General features: G+C 42.6%; 1 protein-coding gene across 1 annotated transcript in view; it reads right to left on the bottom strand.

Annotated features, from left to right (window-relative positions):
- Positions 1-22,566, bottom strand: part of lrp1ba (low density lipoprotein receptor-related protein 1Ba) — a 453,831-nt gene that overhangs the window by 101,164 nt on the left and 330,101 nt on the right. Inside the window, exons 69-71 of the mRNA XM_060911172.1 lie at positions 22,175-22,260; positions 20,394-20,516; positions 7,045-7,226 (exon numbers count right to left, since the gene is read on the bottom strand). Of these exons, the coding sequence (XP_060767155.1) occupies positions 7,045-7,226; positions 20,394-20,516; positions 22,175-22,260 (391 nt within the window). The remainder of the gene's footprint in view (positions 1-7,044; positions 7,227-20,393; positions 20,517-22,174; positions 22,261-22,566) is intronic.

The following is a 22,566-nucleotide window of genomic DNA, read 5'->3' as shown; positions in this document are numbered from 1 at the left end:
GCGCTTCAGTACATATAGTAGTCCTGGTGGAAGATTGCTGGGTAGAGTCTGAGGTTGTGAATCCCTTATCTCCTTATCAAGGTCCCAGGTGATTGACTGTAAGAAGCATTGTTGTAGAAGAATTGAGTGGGTGACTGAGTCTTGATGAGGCAGAGCAAAGACTCAAGATAGGGCATCGGCCTTGGTGTTCTTGGAGCCTGGACGGAATGATATGGTGAAGTCAAAACATGTGAAAAAGAGTGCCCACCTGGCCTGGCGAGGGTTTAGCCTTTTTGCTTTCCTGAGATACTCAAGGTTCTTGTGATCTGTGAGAATGATGAATGGGTGTGTGGTTCCCTCTAACCAGTGTCGCCACTCCTCAAGGGCTAGTTTTATGGCAAGCAGCTCTCTGTTACCCATGTCATAATTTCTTTCTGCAGATGAGAGTTTTCTGGAGAAGAAGGCTACAGGATGGGGTTTCTGTTTCTCACCAAAATGGTGTGACAGAATGGCCCCTACTCCAGTATCAGATGCATCTACCTCAAGGATGAAGGGCTTAGATGGGTCAGGATGCCATAACACTGGGGCAGAGGTGAAGGCTTGTTTCAGATGTCTACAGGCTTCTTCTGCTGCAGGGTTCCACTGGAGCCGTTTAGGTCCCTTCTTAAGCAGAGCAGTCAACAGAGCAGCGATTGTGCTGAAACCCCTAATGAAACGGCAACAGAAGTTTGCGAAACCCAAGAAATATTGAAGGTCCTTTATGGGTGTGGGCCAAGCAGTGACCGCAGAGACCTTGGATGAGTCCATGCTAACTCTTTCAGCACTGATGACATATCCTAAGAAGGAGATATGTTTCTGATGGAACTCCCACTTCTCCGCCTTGACGTAGAGGTGGTTCTTAAGTAGGCGATTGAGAACTGCTCTAACGTGATCCTTGTGGCTTGCTTCGTCTGGGGAGTAGATGAGGATATCATCTATATAAGCGATGGTGTATTTGTCTAGCATGTCCCGTAGAATGTCGTTAATCAGGCACTGGAACATGCTAGGCACCGAAGAAAGGCCATACGGCATTATCCGGTACTCAAAATGGCCGGCGGTAGTGCTGAAGACGGTTTTCCACCCATCGCCCCTTTTGATCCTGATAAGGTTGTAGGCACTGCGTAAGTTTTGAAAAGATCTTAGCTGACCTGAGTTGCTCCAAGGCTGCTGGGACCAGAGGAAGTGGATATGGATACTTAACGGACACCTGATTTAGTCCCCTATAGTCAATGTATGGCCAGAGACCACCACCCCATTTCTCCACAAAGAAGAAGCCTGCAGAAGCTGGAGCTCTGGAAGGGTGGCTGTAGCCCTGCTTGAGGGCTTCTTGAATGTATTCCTCCATAGCTGCATGCTCCTTTTAGAAGAGTAGGTATATACGCCCTCGTGGTGGTGACATACCTGGCAGTAAGTCAATCACGTAGTCATATGGACGATGAGGTGGTAGCCCACAGGCCTTTCCCTTGCTAAACACCTCCTTGAGGTCCAGATAACATTCAGGGACGTTGTCAAGGGAGTCTGGTTGCGGGCTTTCCACAGAGGTAGATGAGATGTTGATTTGGGGTTGAGTGATGCAACCCTGGAAGCAGGCTGGTGACCATTTGAGAATTTCTTTACTTTGCCAGGAGATCAAGGGGTTGTGAAGTTGAAGCCAAGGGTAACCGAGAATGATATTGTGATTTTCCGTTGTTGTGACGTAGAGGTAAATGAATTCGGAGTGCAGCACCCCCACCTGGATGTGAAGGGGGGTGGTGCGCATGGTGAATAGACCCTCTCCAATGGGTCCTCCGTCAATGTCTCGAATGCTGAGTGCACTTTGGAGAGTGGTTGTTGGCAGGTTGAATCTCTGAGTGACTGAGCCGCTGATAAAATTCCCCTCTGCCCCTGAATCGATAAAAGCAGAAAGGATGTGTGTGGAATTTGCCAGTTTTAACAGCACTGGAATTTAAATGATTTTGAATTGAATGCTTGTGCCGGACTCACATTACATGTGGGACCTTCTGGGGGAGCAGTACAAGACGGATGGATCGGATACTGTTTGAGCTGGTGTTCGGCACTCCCGCAATAAAAGCACAAGCCCTCCCTCTTCCTCAGAGTGTGGTAACCGGGTGCGTGACACCTCCATGGGTGAACTGCCTTCTGAAGTTTGAACCGGCTTAACACTTTCCTGAATGGAGGGATGGTGAGTCAACAGATGATCTAGGCAAATGGCTAGGTCAATGAGAGAGTCCAGAATGAACTGTTCATTTCTGCAGGCGAGCTCGCTCAGAATTTCGGGATGCAGGCCTTGGTGAAAAACTGCTTTCAAAGCAGGATCATTCCACCCACTGGCCACCGCCAGTGTTGTGGAGTCCAGGGTGTTCTCAGCCACGCTACAGGAACCTTGTGAAATGGTGGGCAAGCTCTTACCCACTTCAATTCCCTCCGGTTCATGGTCGAATACTCTCTTGAACTGAGCGAGGAACTGCTCATATGATTTCGTCTGCTCACCGCCTTGGTTCCAAACGGCATTGGCCCATCAGAGTGCTTTACCAGTGAGGAAAGAGAGGAACTTCGTAATTTTATGCTCTTCAGACAGGTTAGGCATAGTAGTGAAATACCTGGAACACCGAAGTAGGAAACCCTTAAATACGTTAGTGTCTCCAGTGAATCTTTCCGGAGCAGGAAGTTGCAGCGCAGGGCTTGGAGGAGACTTGGGACACGCTAGGAGGGCCTGTGACATCACAGAGGCTAGTTGCGCCATACGTGTGTTGAGGTCCGCTAGCATCTGCTGATGTTCTCTCAGAAGGCGTCCCTGGGCGTTAAGCACAGTTTGTTTCGCTTCTTCCGCTACATCCATGGTGGCGAAGTATCCTGTCAGAGTGCAGGCACTTATGGATGTATGTGCAGATGAAGGCAGGAAGAAAACTGTCAACAAAGCCAAAACGAGAGACTGGAATCGTGGTTGGTAAACTAGCGAGGGTCAGGCGATCGGTGAACAACGTAGTAGAGAGGAGACAAAAGAACGAAAACGTGAACGAGAAGGCGAAGAGTCAGAAATCGAGAGGCAGTCAGAAATAACAAGGCTCGGTATGTACTGATGGACTTGGCACTGGAGTAGTGTGGGAACGTGGCTTAAGTAGGGAGAGCGGTGATTAGGAAGATGCATCAGCTGTAATCAGTAATCGGGAGACAGAGGGCGCTGTGAATCTTGGAGATTGTAGTTCGAGGTGTCCATGTTCGTAGTCAGAGCATTCTCAGCAGGTTTACTGACACCCACCTTTAACGTGATACAGAAACCCTCAAAATTCAAGTGAAGTAATTAAAAATGTTTTTTGGGGAAAAAAAAGTACAATAACCAGGTTGCATAAGTATGCACACCCCTAAAACTAAAACTGTGCTTGTAGAACACTGTAGCATTTCACTGAGAAAAGTTTTTTGCCATCCTCTAAACAAACAGTTATAGTTAGAAAACTAAAGAAAAATGATAATTCTAAGTTTTTGTTTGAAAGAGCATGAATTGTATTTTAATAGGATATTAAATATGTATTAATAGCACGGTGGTGTAGTGGTTAGCACTATCGCCTCACAGCAAGAAGGTTCTGGGTTTGAGCCCAGCGGCCGACGAGGGCCTTTCTGTGTGGAGTTTGCATGTTCTCCCCGTGCCTGTGTGGGTTTCCTCCCACAGTCCAAAGATATGCAGGTTAGGTTAATTGGTAGCTATAAATTGACCGTGAGTGTGATTGGTTGTTTGTGTTTCTGTGTGTGTGTCAGCCCAGCGATGAGCTGGCGACTCGTCCAGGGTGTATCCTGCCTCTCGCCCATGGTCAGCTGGGATAGGCGCCAGCTTGCCCCCTGCGACCCCGCACGGGATAAGCGGTTACAGATAAAACAAACAAACATGTATTAATAATATTTACAAAGATTAAATGACATCAGTTTTCATACGGCCTAAAACTTATGTCCATAGCCAGGTCCAGTCTGGACCTCAGCTGTGAATAATACTGCAGACAAATTTATTACATTTTATATTTTCTTAATGTGTTTAAGAAGTATTTATCATATATTTTGTAAATAATTAAACATTGGATTATTTATCAAACTCTATTAAACCCCATAGATCATAAGAAATCGGCTGAGAAGTTTCACCAACAAGATATCAACATATCAGGACTATCTCCTCCCTCTGCAACTCAATGTGGCATGGACTTCCTTTTTTTCTTTTTACAATTACATGCAATGTTATCGTTATGGTATTGTATGAGAAAGAGTGGAGTGAATGAGAAGTATATCAGAGTGGTGCAAGACATGTATGAGAACAGTGAAACAGCAGTGAGGTGTGCAGTTGGAACGACTGAATGGTTCAAGGTGAAGGTGGGACTCCATCAAGGATCTGCTTTGAGTCCTTTCTTGTTTGCCATAGTGATGGATAGCTTGACGGACGAAGTGAGGCAAGAGTCACCATGGAACATGATGTTTGCGGATGATATTGTGATATGTGGTGAAAGTAGAAAGGAGGTTGAGCTGGGTTTGGAGAGATGGAGGGATGCATTGGAACGAAGAGGAATGAAGGTGAGCAGGAGCAAAACAGAATATATGTACATCAGTGAGAATGGGGATGAGAGTGTAGTGAAGATGCAAGGAGCAGACGTAAAGAAAGTTGGTGAATTCAAGTACCTGGGGTCAACTGTGCAGGAAAATGGGGGCTGCGATAGTGAGGTGAGAAAGAGAGTGCAGGCAGGGTGGAGCAGGTGGAGAAGGATTTCGGGAGTCATTTGTGATCGGAAAGTCCCAGCAGAAGTGAAAGGTAAGATGTATAAGACAGTAGTGAGACCAGCTGTGATGTACGGATTGGAGACCGGACCCTTAACGAAGAGACAGGAGGCAAAGTTGGAGGTGGCGGAGTTGAGGATGTTAAGGTTTGCGATGGGAGGTTGGACAGGATAAGGAACGAGCACATCAGAGGGACAGCACATGTGGAGAGCTTGGGAATGAAGCTAAGAGAGATGAGACTGAGATGGTCTGGGCACATCCTGAGAAGAGATGCAGAGCATGTGGGAAGGAGAATGTTGAGGATGGAGCTGCCAGGCAAACAAAAACGAGGAAGGCCAAAGAGGAGATACATGGATGTGGTGAGAGAGGACATGAAAGTGGCAGGTGTGGTAGAGAAGGATGTGGAAAACAGGGAGCGATGGAGACGAAAGATCCGCTGTGGCGACCCCTAATCGGGAGCAGCCAGAAGAAGAAGATGACGACATGCAATGTTATCATTCTATCTAAATCTGATCAGCTTAGTGAGTGATTATGCCAGTGACTGCAAGGAACCACTAGAGAGTTAGCTATTCATTAAAAAACAAAACAAACAAACAAACAAAAACCTAGGATGCTAATATTCCTCTTAAGCTTTTTTATTTTGACATTTCTTACATCAGTATGATTGTCGTCATTGATGCATAAATACTGTCTCATCCAGTGGGAACAGATGCAGGCGCTTCTGATAGCTAGTCATAACTCCCAGAGGCACTGTACCCCCACAACCACTCAGTCAGTAGTGAAATCAAACTAACAAGTACTTTAGAAATGTTAATGGTAACACACCACGTTTCCTTTTTCAAAATAAAGGTATAGTATTCAAGTATCTGAAAGTTTGGTATTATTTCATGAATGAAGCTTATACATTCAAATAAATCTTTAAAAATCACAGCCAGTACGGGGTATAAATTGTTACAGCAGCTTTTGCTTGTAATTCAGCACTCAGTTTTATATGTAAGACTCTACCAGCTTCACTCATCTTCATTTGGTAATTTTATTCCACTCTTCCTTACAGAAATGTTCCAGATCTATCGGATAGCGAGGGGATCTTCTGGACACAGCCCTCTTCATGTCATTCCATAGGTTTTTGATAAGATTTACATCTGGGCTCTGATAGGGCCAATCCAAAACCTTGATCATCTTCTCTTCTTCTGAAGATGTTCCTTTGTCGACTTGGATTTGTGATTTGGGTCGTTATTGTGCAGGAAGGTGAACATTTTTCATCTTCAGCTTTCCAACAGAGGCCTGCAGCTTCTTCTCCAAAATAAATTGGTGTTTGGAGCTCTCCATGATTCTGTCTGTCCTGACTAGAGCCCCAGTCCCAGCTGAAGAGAAGCAACGCTGTAGCATGATGCCGCCGCCACCATGCTTCACCGTGGGTATGAATGGGGTTCATTGGGTGAAAAGCTGTCTTGTTTTTGCATCAAACCTATCTTTTAGAATCATGCAAAATAGTTTGACCTTGGTCTCATCAGACCTGAACAGCTCTGGCCATGTGATTTTGGGGTGATTTAGGCAGGATTGGATGTTTTTTGTGAGAAAGGACTTTTTGTCAAGCCACCCTACCCCAGAGATGTGAAGAATACAAGAAATTTCTGTCACATGCCTCCTTTTATGTTACTCGAGGTCTCTCAGCAGCTTCCCGAATAAGTTTCTTCTTATCCTTTTGTCAATTTTGGAGGGATGTCCTGTTCTTTGTGATGTCACTGTAGTGTTCCATTTCCTCCACTCATTGATGTTGGTCTCCAGTGTTCCATGGTAATGTTCTGGAAATAATCTTGTACTCCTCTCCTGATACCTCTCCACAGTGAGATCCCATACGTGCTGAGGAAGCTTTCTGCAGTCCATGACTTCAGCGGTGAGATGAAACCAAGAAAATAAGTTGATCCTTCTTTGGGGTTAACCCTTTGGTGACTGACCCCTTGAACATGGTTCCTCCAGGAACGATGACGTTTCAGTCGTCAAGACAACGGAAAAACTAAAATACAAGAGCATTTTGTTTTGTGCACAAGAGCATTGTGACATATCTTTCTGTTTTTGTATTTTAGTTCTTCTGTTGTCTTGACAACTGAAAAGTCATAGTTCCTGGAGGAACCATTTTCAAGGGGTCAGTCACCAAAGGGTTAAAGGTGGACCTGACACCGGACATGATTCACCTTGGCCTAATTTTTTATATCATAACATTTTAACAGGGGTATGTAGATGTTTTATATTCACAGAAAGTCAGAGAATTACCCAGTTAAAGGGTCCAGTGTGAGAGAAGAAGGGTTTTGAAGTCCTGAGTTCATCAAGATAGTTGGGTAAAGTCCGTTAGCTTTTGCTACCTCCAGGGTTTTTCTTTCAGCATCACACCAGTACAGGTTTTTTCCGATCCAGTCAACTGCCAGGGCGTTCGGAACTGAGGTCTTGTGGATCACCTGGAAATTAAAACAAACAAACAAATAAATTCCAGTGGGTGGAGTTTTAATTATGATGTAGTGAGAGGAATTTGAAGTATGATGCAGTGGGTGGAGTTTTAATTATGATGCAGTGGGAGGGGATCGAAGTATGATGCAGTGGGAGGGGTCTATGTTTCATTATTCTCTCCCTGTATTAGAGGAGTGAAGCGTGACGAGTAAAGAGTGAAGGGTGATGAGTAAAAAGTGAAGGGTAAAGAGTGAAGGGTAAAGAGTGAAGAGTGAAGGGTAAAGAGTGAAGGGTAAAGGGTAAAGAGTGAAGGGTAAAGAGTGAAGGGTAAAGAGTGACGAGTAAAGAGTGAAGGGTGACGTGTAAAGAGTGAAAGGTAAAGAGTGAAGAGTGAAGGGTGACGAGTAAAGAGTGAAGGGTAAAGAGTGAAGAGTGAAGGGTGACGAGTAAAGAGTGAAGGGTAAAGAGTGAAGAGTGAAGGGTGACGAGTAAAGAGTGAAGGGTAAAGAGTAAAGGGTAAAGAGTGAAGGGTAAAAAGTGAAGGGTAAAGAGTGAAGGGTGACGAGTAAAGAGTGAAGGGTGACGAGTAAAGAGTAAAGAGTGAAGGGTAAAGAGTGAAGAGTGAAGGGTGACGAGTAAAGAGTGAAGGGTAAAGAGTGAAGAGTGAAGGGTGACGAGTAAAGAGTGAAGGGTAAACAGTAAAGGGTAAAGAGTGAAGGGTAAAGAGTGAAGGGTAAAGAGTGAAAGGTGACGAGTAAAGAGTGAAGGGTGACGAGTAAAGAGTGAAGGGTAAAGAGTAAAGAGTGAAGGGTGACGAGTAAAGAGTGAAGGGTGACGAGTAAAGAGTGAAGGGTGACGAGTAAAGAGTGAAGGGTAAAGAGTGAAGGGTAAAGAGTGAAGAGTGAAGGATAAAGAGTGAAGGGTAAAGAGAGAAGGGTAAAGAGTAAAGAGTGAAGACTGAAAGGTGACGAGTAAAGAGTAAAGAGTGAAGGGTAAAGAGTGAAGGGAAAAGAGTGAAGGGTAAGAGTGAAGAGTGAAGGGTAAAGAGTGATGAGTAAAGAGTGAAGGGTGATGAGTAAAGAGTGAAGAGTAAAGAGTGAAGGGTAAAGAGTGAAGGGTAAAAAGTGAAGAGTGAAGGGTAAAGAGTGAAGAGTGAAGGGTAAAGAGTGACGAGTAAAGGGTGAAGGGTGACGAGTGAAGGGTGATGAGTAAAGGGTGATGAGTAAAGAGTGAAGAGTAAAGAGTGAAGAATGACGAGTAAAGAGTGAAGGGTGATGAGTAAAGAGTAAAGGGTAAAGAGTGAAGGGTAAAGAGTGAAGGGTGATGAGTAAAGAGTGAAGGGTGATGAGTAAAGAGTAAAGGGTAAAGAGTGAAGAGTAAAGAGTGAAGGGTGATGAGTAAAGAGTGAAGGGTGATGAGTAAAGAGTGAAGGGTAAAGAGTGAAGGGTGATGAGTAAAGAGTGAAGGGTAAAGAGTGAAGAGTAAAGGGTAAAGAGTGAAGGGTGATGAGTAAAGAGTGAAGGGTAAAGAGTGAAGAGTAAAGACTGAAAGGTGACGAGTAAAGAGTGAAGGGTGACGAGTAAAGAGTGAAGGGTGATGAGTAAAGAGTGAAGGATTAAGAGTAAAGAGTGAAGGGTGAAGAGTAAAGAGTGAAGAGTGAAGGGTAAAGAGTGAAGGGTGAAGAGTAAAGAGTGAAGGGTGAAGAGTAAAGCGTGAAGGGTAAAGAGTGAAGGGTGATGAGTAAAGAGTGAAGGGTAAAGAGTGAAGAGTAAAGAGTGAAGGGTAAAGAGTGACGAGTAAAGAGTGAACAGTAAAGCGTGAAGGGTGACGAGTAAAGATTGAAGGGTAAAGAGTGAAGAGTGACGAGTAAAGAGTGATGAGTAAAGAGTGAAGGGTGATGAGTAAAGAGTGAAGGGTAAAGAGTGAAGAGTGAAGGGTAAAGAGTGAAGGGTAAAGGGTGAAGAGTGACGAGTAAAGAGTGAAGGGTGACGAGTAAAGAGTGAAGGGTAAAGAGTGAAGGGTAAAGAGTGAAGAGTGAAGGGTAAAGAGTGAAGGGTAAAGAGTGAAGGGTAAAGAGTAAAGAGTGAAGACTGAAAGGTGACGAGTAAAGAGTGAAGGGTAAAGAGTGAAGGGAAAAGAGTGAAGGGTAAGAGTGAAGAGTGAAGGGTAAAGAGTGATGACTAAAGAGTGAAGGGTGATGAGTAAAGAGTGAAGGGTAAAGAGTGAAGAGTGAAGGGTAAAGAGTGAAGGGTAAAGGGTGAAGAGTGATGAGTAAAGAGTGAAGGGTGAAGAGTGAAGGGTGATGAGTAAAGAGTGAAGAGTAAAGAGTGAAGGGTAAAGAGTGAAGGGTGATGAGTAAAGAGTGAAGGGTAAAGAGTGAAGGGTAAAGAGTGAAGAGTGAAGGGTAAAGAGTGAAGGGTAAAGGGTGAAGAGTGACGAGTAAAGAGTGAAGGGTGATGAGTAAAGAGTGAAGGGTAAAGAGTGAAGAGTGAAGGGTAAAGAGTGAAGGGTGAAGAGTAAAGAGTGAAGGGTAAAGAGTGAAGGGTAAAGAGTGAAGGGTGATGAGTAAAGAGTGAAGGGTAAAGAGTGAAGGGTAAAGAGTGAAGAGTGAAGGGTAAAGAGTGAAGGGTAAAGGGTGAAGAGTGACGAGTAAAGAGTGAAGGGTGATGAGTAAAGAGTGAAGGGTAAAGAGTGAAGAGTGAAGGGTAAAGAGTGAAGGGTGATGAGTAAAGAGTGAAGGGTAAAGAGTGAAGAGTAAAGACTGAAAGGTGACGAGTAAAGAGTGAAGGGTGACGAGTAAAGAGTGAAGGATTAAGAGTAAAGAGTGAAGGGTGAAGAGGAAAGAGTGAAGAGTAAAGAGTGAAGGGTAAAGAGTGAAGGGTGATGAGTAAAGAGTGAAGGGTAAAGAGTGAAGGGTAAAGAGTGAAGGGTAAAGAGTGAAGAGTGACGAGTAAAGAGTGAAGGGTGATGAGTAAAGATTAAAGGGTAAAGAGTGAAGGGTAAAGAGTGAAGGGTGATGAGTAAAGAGTGAAGGGTGATGAGTAAAGAGTAAAGGGTAAAGAGTGAAGAGTGAAGGGTAAAGAGTGAAGGGTGATGAGTAAAGAGTGAAGGGTGATGAGTAAAGAGTGAAGGGTAAAGAGTGAAGGGTGATGAGTAAAGAGTGAAGGGTAAAGAGTGAAGAGTAAAGGGTAAAGAGTGAAGGGTGATGAGTAAAGAGTGAAGGGTAAAGAGTGAAGAATGACGAGTAAAGAGTGAAGGGTGATGAGTAAAGAGTAAAGGGTAAAGAGTGAAGGGTAAAGAGTGAAGGGTGATGAGTAAAGAGTGAAGGGTGATGAGTAAAGAGTAAAGGGTAAAGAGTGAAGAGTGAAGGGTAAAGAGTGAAGGGTGATGAGTAAAGAGTGAAGGGTGATGAGTAAAGAGTGAAGGGTAAAGAGTGAAGAGTAAAGGGTAAAGAGTGAAGGGTGATGAGTAAAGAGTGAAGGGTAAAGAGTGAAGAGTAAAGACTGAAAGGTGACGAGTAAAGAGTGAAGGGTGACGAGTAAAGAGTGAAGGGTGATGAGTAAAGAGTGAAGGATTAAGAGTAAAGAGTGAAGGGTGAAGAGTGAAGAGTAAAGAGTGAAGGGTGAAGAGTAAAGAGTGAAGGGTGAAGAGTAAAGCGTGAAGGGTAAAGAGTGAAGGGTGATGAGTAAAGAGTGAAGGGTAAAGAGTGAAGAGTAAAGAGTGAAGGGTAAAGAGTGACGAGTAAAGAGAGAACAGTAAAGCGTGAAGGGTGACGAGTAAAGAGTGAAGGGTAAAGAGTGAAGAGTGACGAGTAAAGAGTGATGAGTAAAGAGTGAAGGGTGATGAGTAAAGAGTGAAGGGTAAAGAGTGAAGAGTGAAGGGTAAAGAGTGAAGGGTAAAGGGTGAAGAGTGACGAGTAAAGAGTGAATGGTGACGAGTAAAGAGTGAAGGGTAAAGAGTGAAGGGTAAAGAGTGAAGAGTGAAGGGTAAAGAGTGAAGGGTAAAGAGTAAAGAGTGAAGACTGAAAGGTGACGAGTAAAGAGTGAAGGGTAAAGAGTGAAGGGAAAAGAGTGAAGGGTAAGAGTGAAGAGTGAAGGGTAAAGAGTGATGACTAAAGAGTGAAGGGTGATGAGTAAAGAGTGAAGGGTAAAGAGTGAAGGGTAAAGGGTGAAGAGTGATGAGTAAAGAGTGAAGAGTAAAGAGTGAAGGGTGATGAGTAAAGAGTGAAGGGTGAAGAGTGAAGGGTGATGAGTAAAGAGTGAAGAGTAAAGAGTGAAGGGTAAAGAGTGAAGGGTGATGAGTAAAGAGTGAAGGGTAAAGAGTGAAGGGTAAAGAGTGAAGAGTGAAGGGTAAAGAGTGAAGGGTAAAGGGTGAAGAGTGACGAGTAAAGAGTGAAGGGTGATGAGTAAAGAGTGAAGGGTAAAGAGTGAAGAGTGAAGGGTAAAGAGTGAAGGGTGAAGAGTAAAGAGTGAAGGGTAAAGAGTGAAGGGTAAAGAGTGAAGGGTAAAGAGTGAAGGGTGATGAGTAAAGAGTGAAGGGTAAAGAGTGAAGGGTAAAGAGTGAAGGGTAAAGAGTGAAGGGTAAAGAGTGAAGGGTAAAGGGTAAAGAGTGAAGGGTGATGAGTAAAGAGTGAAGGGTAAAGAGTGAAGAGTAAAGACTGAAAGGTGACGAGTAAAGAGTGAAGGGTGATGAGTAAAGAGTGAAGGGTAAAGAGTGAAGAGTGAAGGGTAAAGAGTGAAGGGTGATGAGTAAAGAGTGAAGGGTAAAGAGTGAAGAGTAAAGACTGAAAGGTGACGAGTAAAGAGTGAAGGGTGACGAGTAAAGAGTGAAGGATTAAGAGTAAAGAGTGAAGGGTGAAGAGGAAAGAGTGAAGGGTAAAGAGTGAAGGGTGATGAGTAAAGAGTGAAGGGTAAAGAGTGAAGGGTAAAGAGTGAAGGGTAAAGGGTGAAGAGTGACGAGTAAAGAGTGAAGGGTGACGAGTAAAGAGTGAAGGGTAAAGAGTGAAGAGTGAAGGGTAAAGAGTGAAGGGTGATGAGTAAAGAGTGAAGGGTAAAGAGTGAAGAGTAAAGACTGAAAGGTGACGAGTAAAGAGTGAAGGGTGATGAGTAAAGAGTGAAGGATTAAGAGTAAAGAGTGAAGGGTGAAGAGTAAAGAGTGAAGAGTAAAGAGTGAAGGGTAAAGAGTGAATGGTGAAGAGTAAAGAGTGAAGGGTGAAGAGTAAAGCGTGAAGGGTAAAGAGTGAAGGGTGATGAGTAAAGAGTGAAGGATTAAGAGTAAAGAGTGAAGGGTGAAGAGTAAAGAGTGAAGAGTAAAGAGTGAAGGGTAAAGAGTGAAGGGTGATGAGTAAAGAGTGAAGGGTAAAGAGTGAAGGGTAAAGAGTGAAGAGTGAAGGGTAAAGAGTGAAGGGTGAAGAGTAAAGAGTGAAGGGTGAAGAGTAAAGCGTGAAGGGTAAAGAGTGAAGGGTGACGAGTAAAGAGTGAAGGGTGATGAGTAAAGAGTGAAGGATTAAGAGTAAAGAGTGAAGGGTGAAGAGTAAAGAGTGAAGAGTAAAGAGTGAAGGGTAAAGGGTGAAGAGTGACGAGTAAAAAGTGAAGGGTGATGAGTAAAGAGTAAAGAGTGAAGGGTGAAGAGTAAAGCGTGAAGGGTAAAGAGTGAAGGGTGACGAGTAAAGAGTGAAGGGTGATGAGTAAAGAGTGAAGGATTAAGAGTAAAGAGTGAAGGGTGATGAGTAAAGAGTGAAGGGTAAAGGGTGAAGAGTGACGAGTAAAGAGTGAAGGGTGATGAGTAAAGAGTGAAGAGTGAAGGGTAAAGGGTGAAGCGTGAAGGGTAAAGAGTGAAGGGTTAAGAGTGAAGGGTGATGAGTAAAGAGTGAAGGGTAAAGAGTGAAGGGTAAAGAGTAAAGGGTAAAGAGTGAAGGGTAAAGAGTGAAGGGTAAAGAGTGAAGAGTAAAGACTGAAAGGTGATGAGTAAAGAGTGAAGGGTGAAGAGTAAAGAGTGAAGGGTGAAGAGTAAAGCGTGAAGGGTAAAGAGTGAAGGGTGACGAGTAAAGAGTGAAGGGTGATGAGTAAAGAGTGAAGGATTAAGAGTAAAGAGTGAAGGGTGAAGAGTAAAGAGTGAAGAGTAAAGAGTGAAGGGTAAAGGGTGAAGAGTGACGAGTAAAAAGTGAAGGGTGATGAGTAAAGAGTAAAGAGTGAAGGGTGAAGAGTAAAGCGTGAAGGGTAAAGAGTGAAGGGTGACGAGTAAAGAGTGAAGGGTGATGAGTAAAGAGTGAAGGATTAAGAGTAAAGAGTGAAGGGTGATGAGTAAAGAGTGAAGGGTAAAGGGTGAAGAGTGACGAGTAAAGAGTGAAGGGTGATGAGTAAAGAGTGAAGAGTGAAGGGTAAAGGGTGAAGCGTGAAGGGTAAAGAGTGAAGGGTTAAGAGTGAAGGGTGATGAGTAAAGAGTGAAGGGTAAAGAGTGAAGGGTAAAGAGTAAAGGGTAAAGAGTGAAGGGTAAAGAGTGAAGGGTAAAGAGTGAAGAGTAAAGGGTAAAGAGTGAAGGGTGATGAGTAAAGAGTGAAGGGTAAAGAGTGAAGAGTAAAGACTGAAAGGTGACGAGTAAAGAGTGAAGGGTGACGAGTAAAGAGTGAAGGGTGATGAGTAAAGAGTGAAGGATTAAGAGTAAAGAGTGAAGGGTGAAGAGTAAAGAGTAAAGAGTGAAGGGTGAAGAGTAAAGAGTGAAGGGTGAAGAGTAAAGCGTGAAGGGTAAAGAGTGAAGGGTGATGAGTGAAGGGTGAAGAGTAAAGAGTGAAGAGTAAAGAGTGAAGAGCAAAGAGTAAAGAGTGAAGGGTGATGAGTAAAGAGTAAAGGGTGATTAGTAAAGAGTGAAGAGTAAAGAGTGAAGGGTAAATAGTAAAGAGTGAAGGGTAAAGAGTGAAGGGTAAAGAGTGAAGAGTAAAGAGTGAAGGGTAAAGAGTGAAGAGTAAAGAGTGAAGGGTAAAGAGTAAAGAGTGAAGACTGAAAGGTGACGAGTAAAGAGTAAAGAGTGAAGGGTAAAGAGTGAAGGGTAAAGAGTGAAGGGTGATGAGTGAAGGGTGATGAGTGAAGGGTGAAGAGTAAAGAGTGAAGGGTAAAGAGTGAAGGGTGATGAGTAAAGAGTAAAGAGTGGAGGGTGATTAGTAAAGAGTGAAGAGTAAAGAGTGAAGGGTGAAGAGTAAAGAGTGAAGGGTAAAGAGTGAAGGGTGATGAGTAAAGAGTAAAGAGTGAAGGGTGATGAGTAAAGAGTGAAGAGTAAAGAGTGAAGGGTGAAGAGTAAAGAGTGAAGGGTAAAGAGTGACAAGTAAAGAGTGAACAGTAAAGCGTGAAGGGTGACGAGTAAAGAGTGAAGGGTAAAGAGTGAAGAGTGACGAGTAAAGAGTGATGAGTAAAGAGTGAAGGGTGATGAGTAAAGAGTGAAGGGTAAAGAGTGAAGAGTGAAGGGTAAAGAGTGAAGGGTAAAGGGTGAAGGGTGAAGGGTAAAGAGTGAAGGGTTAAGAGTGAAGGGTGATGAGTAAAGAGTGAAGGGTAAAGAGTGAAGGGTAAAGAGTGAAGGGTAAAGAGTGAAGGGTAAAGACTGAAAGGTGACGAGTAAAGAGTGAAGGGTGACGAGTAAAGAGTGAAGGATTAAGAGTAAAGAGTGAAGGGTGAAGAGTAAAGAGTGAAGAGTAAAGAGTGAAGGGTAAAGAGTGAAGGGTGATGAGTAAAGAGTGAAGGGTAAAGAGTGAAGGGTAAAGAGTGAAGAGTGAAGGGTAAAGAGTGAAGGGTAAAGGGTGAAGAGTGACGAGTAAAGAGTGAAGGGTGATGAGTAAAGAGTGAAGGGTAAAGAGTGAAGAGTGAAGGGTAAAGAGTGAAGGGTGATGAGTAAAGAGTGAAGAGTAAAGAGTGAAGGGTAAAGAGTGAAGGGTGATGAGTAAAGAGTGAAGGGTAAAGAGTGAAGGGTGAAGGGTAAAGAGTGAAGGGTAAAGAGTGAAGGGTGATGAGTAAAGAGTGAAGAGTAAAGAGTGAAGGGTAAAGAGTGAAGGGTGATGAGTAAAGAGTGAAGGGTAAAGAGTGAAGGGTAAAGAGTGAAGAGTGAAGGGTAAAGAGTGAAGGGTAAAGGGTGAAGAGTGACGAGTAAAGAGTGAAGGGTGATGAGTAAAGAGTGAAGGGTAAAGAGTGAAGAGTGAAGGGTAAAGAGTGAAGGGTGAAGAGTAAAGAGTGAAGAGTAAAGAGTGAAGGGTAAAGAGTGAAGGGTAAAGAGTGAAGGGTGATGAGTAAAGAGTGCAGGGTAAAGAGTGAAGGGTAAAGAGTGAAGAGTGAAGGGTAAAGAGTGAAGGGTAAAGGGTGAAGAGTGACGAGTAAAGAGTGAAGGGTGATGAGTAAAGAGTGAAGGGTAAAGAGTGAAGAGTGAAGGGTAAAGAGTGAAGGGTGATGAGTAAAGAGTGAAGGGTAAAGAGTGAAGAGTAAAGACTGAAAGGTGACGAGTAAAGAGTGAATGGTGACGAGTAAAGAGTGAAGGGTGATGAGTAAAGAGTGAAGGATTAAGAGTAAAGAGTGAAGGGTGAAGAGTAAAGAGTGAAGAGTAAAGAGTGAAGGGTAAAGAGTGAAGGGTGACGAGTAAAGAGTGAAGGGTGATGAGTAAAGAGTGAAGGATTAAGAGTAAAGAGTGAAGGGTGAAGAGTAAAGAGTGAATAGTAAAGAGTGAAGGGTAAAGAGTGAAGGGTGATGAGTAAAGAGTGAAGGGTAAAGAGTGAAGAGTGAAGGGTAAAGAGTGAAGGGTGAAGAGTAAAGAGAGAAGGGTGAAGAGTAAAGCGTGAAGGGTAAAGAGTGAAGGGTGATGAGTAAAGAGTGAAGGATTAAGAGTAAAGAGTGAAGGGTGAAGAGTAAAGAGTGAAGAGTAAAGAGTGATGAGTAAAGAGTGAAGGGTAAAGAGTGAAGGGTAAAGACTGAAGGGTAAAGGGTGAAGAGTGACGAGTAAAGAGTGAAGGGTGATGAGTAAAGAGTGAAGGGTAAAGAGTGAAGAGCGAAGGGTAAAGAGTGAAGGGTAAAGAGTGATGAGTAAAGGGTGAAGGGTGACGAGTGAAGGGTAAAGAGTAAAGGGTAAAGAGTGAAGAGTAAAGAGTGAAGGGTAAAGAGTGAAGAGTAAAGGGTAAAGAGTGAAGGGTGATGAGTAAAGAGTGAAGGGTAAAGAGTGAAGAGTAAAGACTGAAAGGTGACGAGTAAAGAGTGAAGGGTGATGAGTAAAGAGTGAAGGATTAAGAGTAAAAAGTGAAGGGTGAAGAGTAAAGAGTGAAGGGTAAAGAGTGAAGGGTGAAGAGTAAAGAGTGAAGGGTGAAGAGTAAAGCGTGAAGGGTAAAGAGTGAAGGGTGATGAGTGAAGGGTGATGAGTGAAGGGTGATGAGTGAAGGGTGATGAGTAAAGAGTGAACGGTGATGAGTAAAGAGTGAAGAGTAAAGAGTGAAGGGTGAAGAGTAAAGAGTGAAGGGTGAAGAGTAAAGAGTGAAGGGTGAAGGGTAAAGAGTGAAGGGTGATGAGTAAAGAGTAAAGAGTGAAGGGTGATTAGTAAAGAGTAAAGAGTGAAGGGTGAAGAGTAAAGAGTGAAGGGTAAAGAGTGAAGGGTGATGAGTAAAGAGTAAAGAGTGAAGGGTGATGAGTAAAGAGTGAAGAGTAAAGAGTGAAGGGTGATGAGTAAAGAGTAAAGAGTGAAGGGTGATGAGTAAAGAGTGAAGGGTGAAGAGTAAAGAGTGAAGGGTGAAGGGTAAAGAGTGAAGGGTGATGAGTAAAGAGTAAAGAGTGAAGGGTGATTAGTAAAGAGTAAAGAGTGAAGGGTGAAGAGTAAAGAGTGAAGGGTAAAGAGTGAAGGGTGATGAGTAAAGAGTAAAGAGTGAAGGGTGATGAGTAAAGAGTGAAGAGTAAAGAGTGAAGGGTGAAGAGTAAAGAGTGAAGGGTGAAGAGCAAAGAGTAAAGGGTGATGAGTAACGAGTGAAGAGTAAAGAGTGAAGGGTGAAGAGCAAAGAGTAAAGGGTGATGAGTAACGAGTGAAGAGTAAAGAGTGAAGAGTAAAGAGTGAAGGGTGAAGAGCCAAGCGTAAAGGGTGATGAGTAACGAGTGAAGAGTAAAGAGTGAAGGGTGAAGAGCAAAGAGTAAAGGGTGATGAGTAACGAGTGAAGAGTAAAGAGTAAAGCGTGAAGGGTAAAGAGTGAAGGGTGATGAGTGAAGGGTGATGAGTAAAGAGTGAAGGGTGATGAGTAAAGAGTGAAGAGTAAAGAGTGAAGGGTGAAGAGTGAAGGGTGAAGAGTAAAGAGTGAAGGGTAAAGAGTGAAGGGTGATGAGTAAAGAGTAAAGAGTGAAGGGTGATGAGTAAAGAGTGAAGAGTGAAGGGTGAAGAGCAAAGAGTAAAGGGTGATGAGTAACGAGTGAAGAGTGAAGGGTAAAGAGTGAAGGGTAAAGAGTGAAGGGTGAAGAGTAAAGAGTGAAGGGTAAAGAGTAAAGAGTGACGGGTAAAGAGTAAAGAGTGAAGACTGAAAGGTGACGAGTGAAGGGTAAAGAGTGAAGGGTAAAGAGTGAAGGGTAAAGAGTGAAGGGTAAAGAGTGAAGGGTAAAAAGTGAAGGGTAAAGAGTGAAGGGTAAAGAGTAAAGAGTGAAGGGTGATGAGTAAAGAGTGAAGAGTAAAGAGTGAAGGGTAAAGAGTGAAGGGTAAAGAGTGAAGGGTAAAAAGTGAAGAGTGAAGGGTAAAGAGTGAAGAGCGAAGGGTAAAGAGTGAAGGGTAAAGAGTGATGAGTAAAGGGTGAAGGGTGACGAGTGAAGGGTGATGAGTAAAGGGTGATGAGTAAAGAGTGAAGAGTAAAGACTGAAGAGTGATGAGTAAAGAGTGAAGGGTGATGAGTAAAGAGTAAAGGGTAAAGAGTGAAGGGTGATGAGTAAAGAGTGAAGGGTGATGAGTAAAGAGTGAAGGGTAAAGAGTGAAGGGTGATGAGTAAAGAGTGAAGGGTGATGAGTAAAGAGTGAAGGGTAAAGAGTGAAGGGTGATGAGTAAAGAGTGAAGGGTAAAGAGTGAAGGGTGATGAGTAAAGAGTGAAGAGTAAAGAGTGAAGGGTGAAGAGTAAAGAGTGAAGGGTGAAGAGCAAAGAGTAAAGAGTGAAGCGTAAAGAGTGAAGGGTGATGATTAAAGAGTGAAGAGTAAAGAGTGAAGGGTGAAGAGTAAATAGTAAAGAGTGAAGAGTAAAGAGTGAAGGGTAAAGAGTAAAGAGTGAAGGGTAAAGAGTGAAGGGTAAAGAGTGAAGGGTGATGAGTAAAGAGTGAAGGGTAAAGAGTGAAGGGTAAAGAGTGAAGGGTGAAGAGTAAAGAGTGAAGGGTAAAGAGTGAAGGTTAAAGAGTGAAGAGTAAAGAGTGAAGGGTAAAGAGTAAAGAGTGAAGACTGAAAGGTGACGAGTAAAGAGTAAAGAGTGAAGGGTAAAGAGTGAAGGGTAAAGAGTGAAGAGTGAAGGGTAAAGAGTGATGAGTAAAGAGTGAAGGGTGATGAGTAAAGAGTGAAGGGTAAAGAGTGAAGGGTGAAGGGTAAAAAGTGAAGAGTGAAGGGTAAAGAGTGAAGAGCGAAGGGTAAAGAGTGAAGGGTAAAGAGTGACGAGTAAAGGGTGAAGGGTGACGAGTGAAGGGTGATGAGTAAAGGGTGATGAGTAAAGAGTGAAGAGTAAAGAGTGAAGAGTGACGAGTAAAGAGTGAAGGGTGATGAGTAAAGAGTAAAGGGTAAAGAGTGAAGAGTGAAGGGTAAAGAGTGAAGGGTGATGAGTAAAGAGTGAAGGGTGATGAGTAAAGAGTGAAGAGTAAAGAGTGACAAGTAAAGAGTGAAGGGTGATGAGTAAAGAGTAAAGGGTAAAGAGTGAAGAGTGAAGGGTAAAGAGTGAAGGGTGATGAGTAAAGAGTGAAGGGTGATGAGTAAAGAGTGAAGGGTAAAGAGTGACGAGTAAGGAGTGAAGGGGAAAGAGTGACAAGTAAAGAGTGAACAGTAAAGCATGAAGGGTGACGAGTAAAGAGTGAAGGGTAAAGAGTGAAGAGTAAAGAGTGAAGGGTAAAGAGTGACGAGTAAAGAGTGAACAGTAAAGCGTGAAGGGTGACGAGTAAAGAGTGAAGGGTAAAGAGTGAAGAGTGAAGGGTAAAGAGTGAAGGGTAAAGAGTGAAGAGTGACGAGTAAAGAGTGATGAGTAAAGAGTGAAGGGTAAAGAGTGAAGAGTAAAGAGTAAAGGGTAAAGGGTGAAGAGTGATGAGTAAAGAGTGAAGAGTGAAGAGTAAAGAGTGAAGGGTAAAGAGTGAAGGGTAAAGAGTGATGAGTAAAGAGTGAAGGGTAAAGAGTGAAGGGTGATGAGTAAAGAGTGAAGGGTAAAGAGTGAAGGGTAAAGAGTGAAGGGTGATGAGTAAAGAGTGAAGAGTAAAGAGTGAAGAGTAAAGAGTGAAGAGTAAAGAGTGAAGGGTGAAGAGTAAAGAGTGAAGGGTGAAGAGCAAAGAGTAAAGAGTGAAGCGTAAAGAGTGAAGGGTGATGATTAAAGAGTGAAGAGTAAAGAGTGAAGGGTGAAGAGTGAAGGGTAAAGAGTGAAGGGTGAAGAGTAAAGAGTGAAGAGTAAAGAGTGAAGGGTGAAGAGTGAAGGGTGAAGAGTGAAGGCATCTCTCTGGATAAATAAGAAAAGTATGAAGTTAATGATGAATAAAACAGTTGTCCATAAGACATGCAGACTTCGTTCAAACTCTGTGTCAGTGAACACAGTCGTTAACGTCGTTACTGTCAGAATCAGTCTGAGTTTCCCCACATGGAGCCAGAGATGTTCTGCCTTTCTGCTGAGAACAGTGTGTGTTCATTACAAAACTGTTTCACATCCCACAGACAATTTGTAAACTTTATTCTATCTGATGTAACACATCTGCAACTCTTTTCCTGAACCTTGTGTGTCTTTGGTCAGCATTAAACTGAAAACTGCACGTCAAATGTCACTTTTCATTACACAGAATAGAATGAAGTGATAAAAGTACGACACTGCAGGTATAATGAAGTGGAGGCCACGTCAGAGATCATTTATTCCACTTCAGTGGGAGCTGTGAGTGCAGCAGTGGTTCTTCTCCTCTGGGGAGTTCTGGGACAGACTTAGCCCCCTAACACACACACACACACACACACACACACACACACCATACCTTGAGATCGCTCCCATTTATACGCATCCTGTTGATCCTGCGTCCACTTGGCCGACTGCTGTCTATCCAGAACATCAAATCCTTTCTGTAGTCAAAGTCTAATGAGAGAACGTTACTGAGACCCTGCAGAGAGAGAGAGAGAGAGAGAGAGAGATGGGGGAAAATGAAAAAAGCAAGCAAGAAAGAAAGATTTTCAGACAGAACAAAAAAAAAAAAAATGGACAGAGAAAGAGATGATTGAGCCAGAAAACAGGAGACAGAGAGAAAGACAGTGAAACGCACACACACACAGACACACACACACACACACACAGAGTTTTATTCATCAGTTATAAATCAAAGATAAAATGTCTCTAATGATCCCATAACCAATCAGAAGTTCATTATCAGTGATGTCACACTTCATTCCTCCTCTATCATAAGTCATGAACTAAAATAATCCACTCATTAATCCATCACACACACACACACACACACACACACACACACACACACACACACACACGCACACAGCTCCTACAAAATAACGTTTATAAAACAAAAATTTGTGGACAATTTTTTCGTTTTATAAACGTTTGAAAAAACGTTATATAAATTTTTGAAAAACATTCTGGAAACCATCATACAACATTCTGGAAACGTTTTTTAAAACATTGTATAAACGTTTCTTAAAACCATTTAAAAACAATAGTAAAACGTTTCTTTAATGTTTTAGAAACGTTATTAGAAACATGTTAATACCTGTTAAACTTATAATATAACAACACATTTTTGTTATTGCACTTAAGTTTATTTCATTCCTCTTTGCAAGTTCAACAAAACCGATTTGAGAGCAGAGTTTTTTTTACATAGACAATATTCACATTTACATATAAAGCCCTCATGAACAGCAAAAATGATAAAGATACTCTTGAAAAGTAGACTGCGAGCCTTCGATGAAGGAGATTTTCTAAGATAACTTCTAAGTGGACCCGGCCTTCTCGATTTTGTCCCAACAGCAACACGCTCAAAATGGCGCTACTTCCGGTCCCTGCGCCTGCGCAAAGACGTAGGTCGCGCAGGCGCAGGGCGAACAAAATGCCAGGGCCAAAAGGGCGTGTATTTTAGCAAATATAAAACGACGAATGGTCGTCTATCCAAATTATTCAAACCATACTTGATAATTACGAGACTAGAGCCACACATTTAATGATTTATCTATCTATCTAGATATACATCTAAGAAATATTTAGCTAGATCGAAGGTTTTTTTTCAACGTTTATTAAACGTTTATACAACCACTTATTTTCCATAAAATTATTCCCATGTTTTTTGATACTTTTTAAAAACATCATCATGTAGTGTTTATAATCACACAATTAATTGTAGAAATTTTAATATTATCTGTTTTAGCCAGAAGTCTCCGAATATGTATAACGTTTTATAAACGTTTCATAAACGTTGTGAATGAAACGTTTTAAAGAGAACATTTATAAAACGTCAATAAAACGTTACTCATTTACTGATTATTTTGATAATTGTAATACAATCATTATGACATCTTAATATCTAAAAATACCAAGAGATGATAAAAAATGTGCCACGGGTCAGCAAATATGACTTTATTAAATTTTCACCAACGTTTCATAAACATTTCATAAACGTTTAATAAAACCTAACCTTAATGCAACCCAAATGAAACGTTTTATAAACGTTTTGTGTTTGCTGGGAACAGATGTGAAACGTTAGAACACATGTTTGAGTAAAACGCAGTAACGGAACCGTGGTGTTTGTGTCATCACCTGTTTTAGCAGCGTGTAGTTCGAGCCATCCAGACTGATCCGTCTAATCTCATGATGATCGGCCAGAATCAGAAAGGGCTCTTCTGCTGCACGTAAACCACAAGTGAAGAGGTGAAAGGTCAGTGAAAAATCAAATGTCTACAGCTACAACGCTAATCACGCTAACAATACAGGACGTGTATGGCTTCCAGTTGAACATGTGCACTAAACGTGCTGCTTGTGTAACTCCACCCACCACAATGTCCGCTCCCTTGGGAAAGAGATAAAAACAGCTGCGGTAAAAAAATTAAAAAAAAAACACTACCAATTTCTGATTCAGCACACCAACATCAGACTCAGGTAGGGGCGTGGCCTAAAGTCTAAAGGCAGAGCTTGTGCATTAGAAGTCATTT

Source organism: Neoarius graeffei, chromosome 27 (assembly GCF_027579695.1).
Source record: "Neoarius graeffei isolate fNeoGra1 chromosome 27, fNeoGra1.pri, whole genome shotgun sequence".
Lineage (NCBI taxonomy): Eukaryota > Metazoa > Chordata > Actinopteri > Siluriformes > Ariidae > Neoarius > Neoarius graeffei.
Note: the sequence above shows the minus strand (reverse complement) of the source record. Positions and strands in the feature narration are given on the sequence as shown.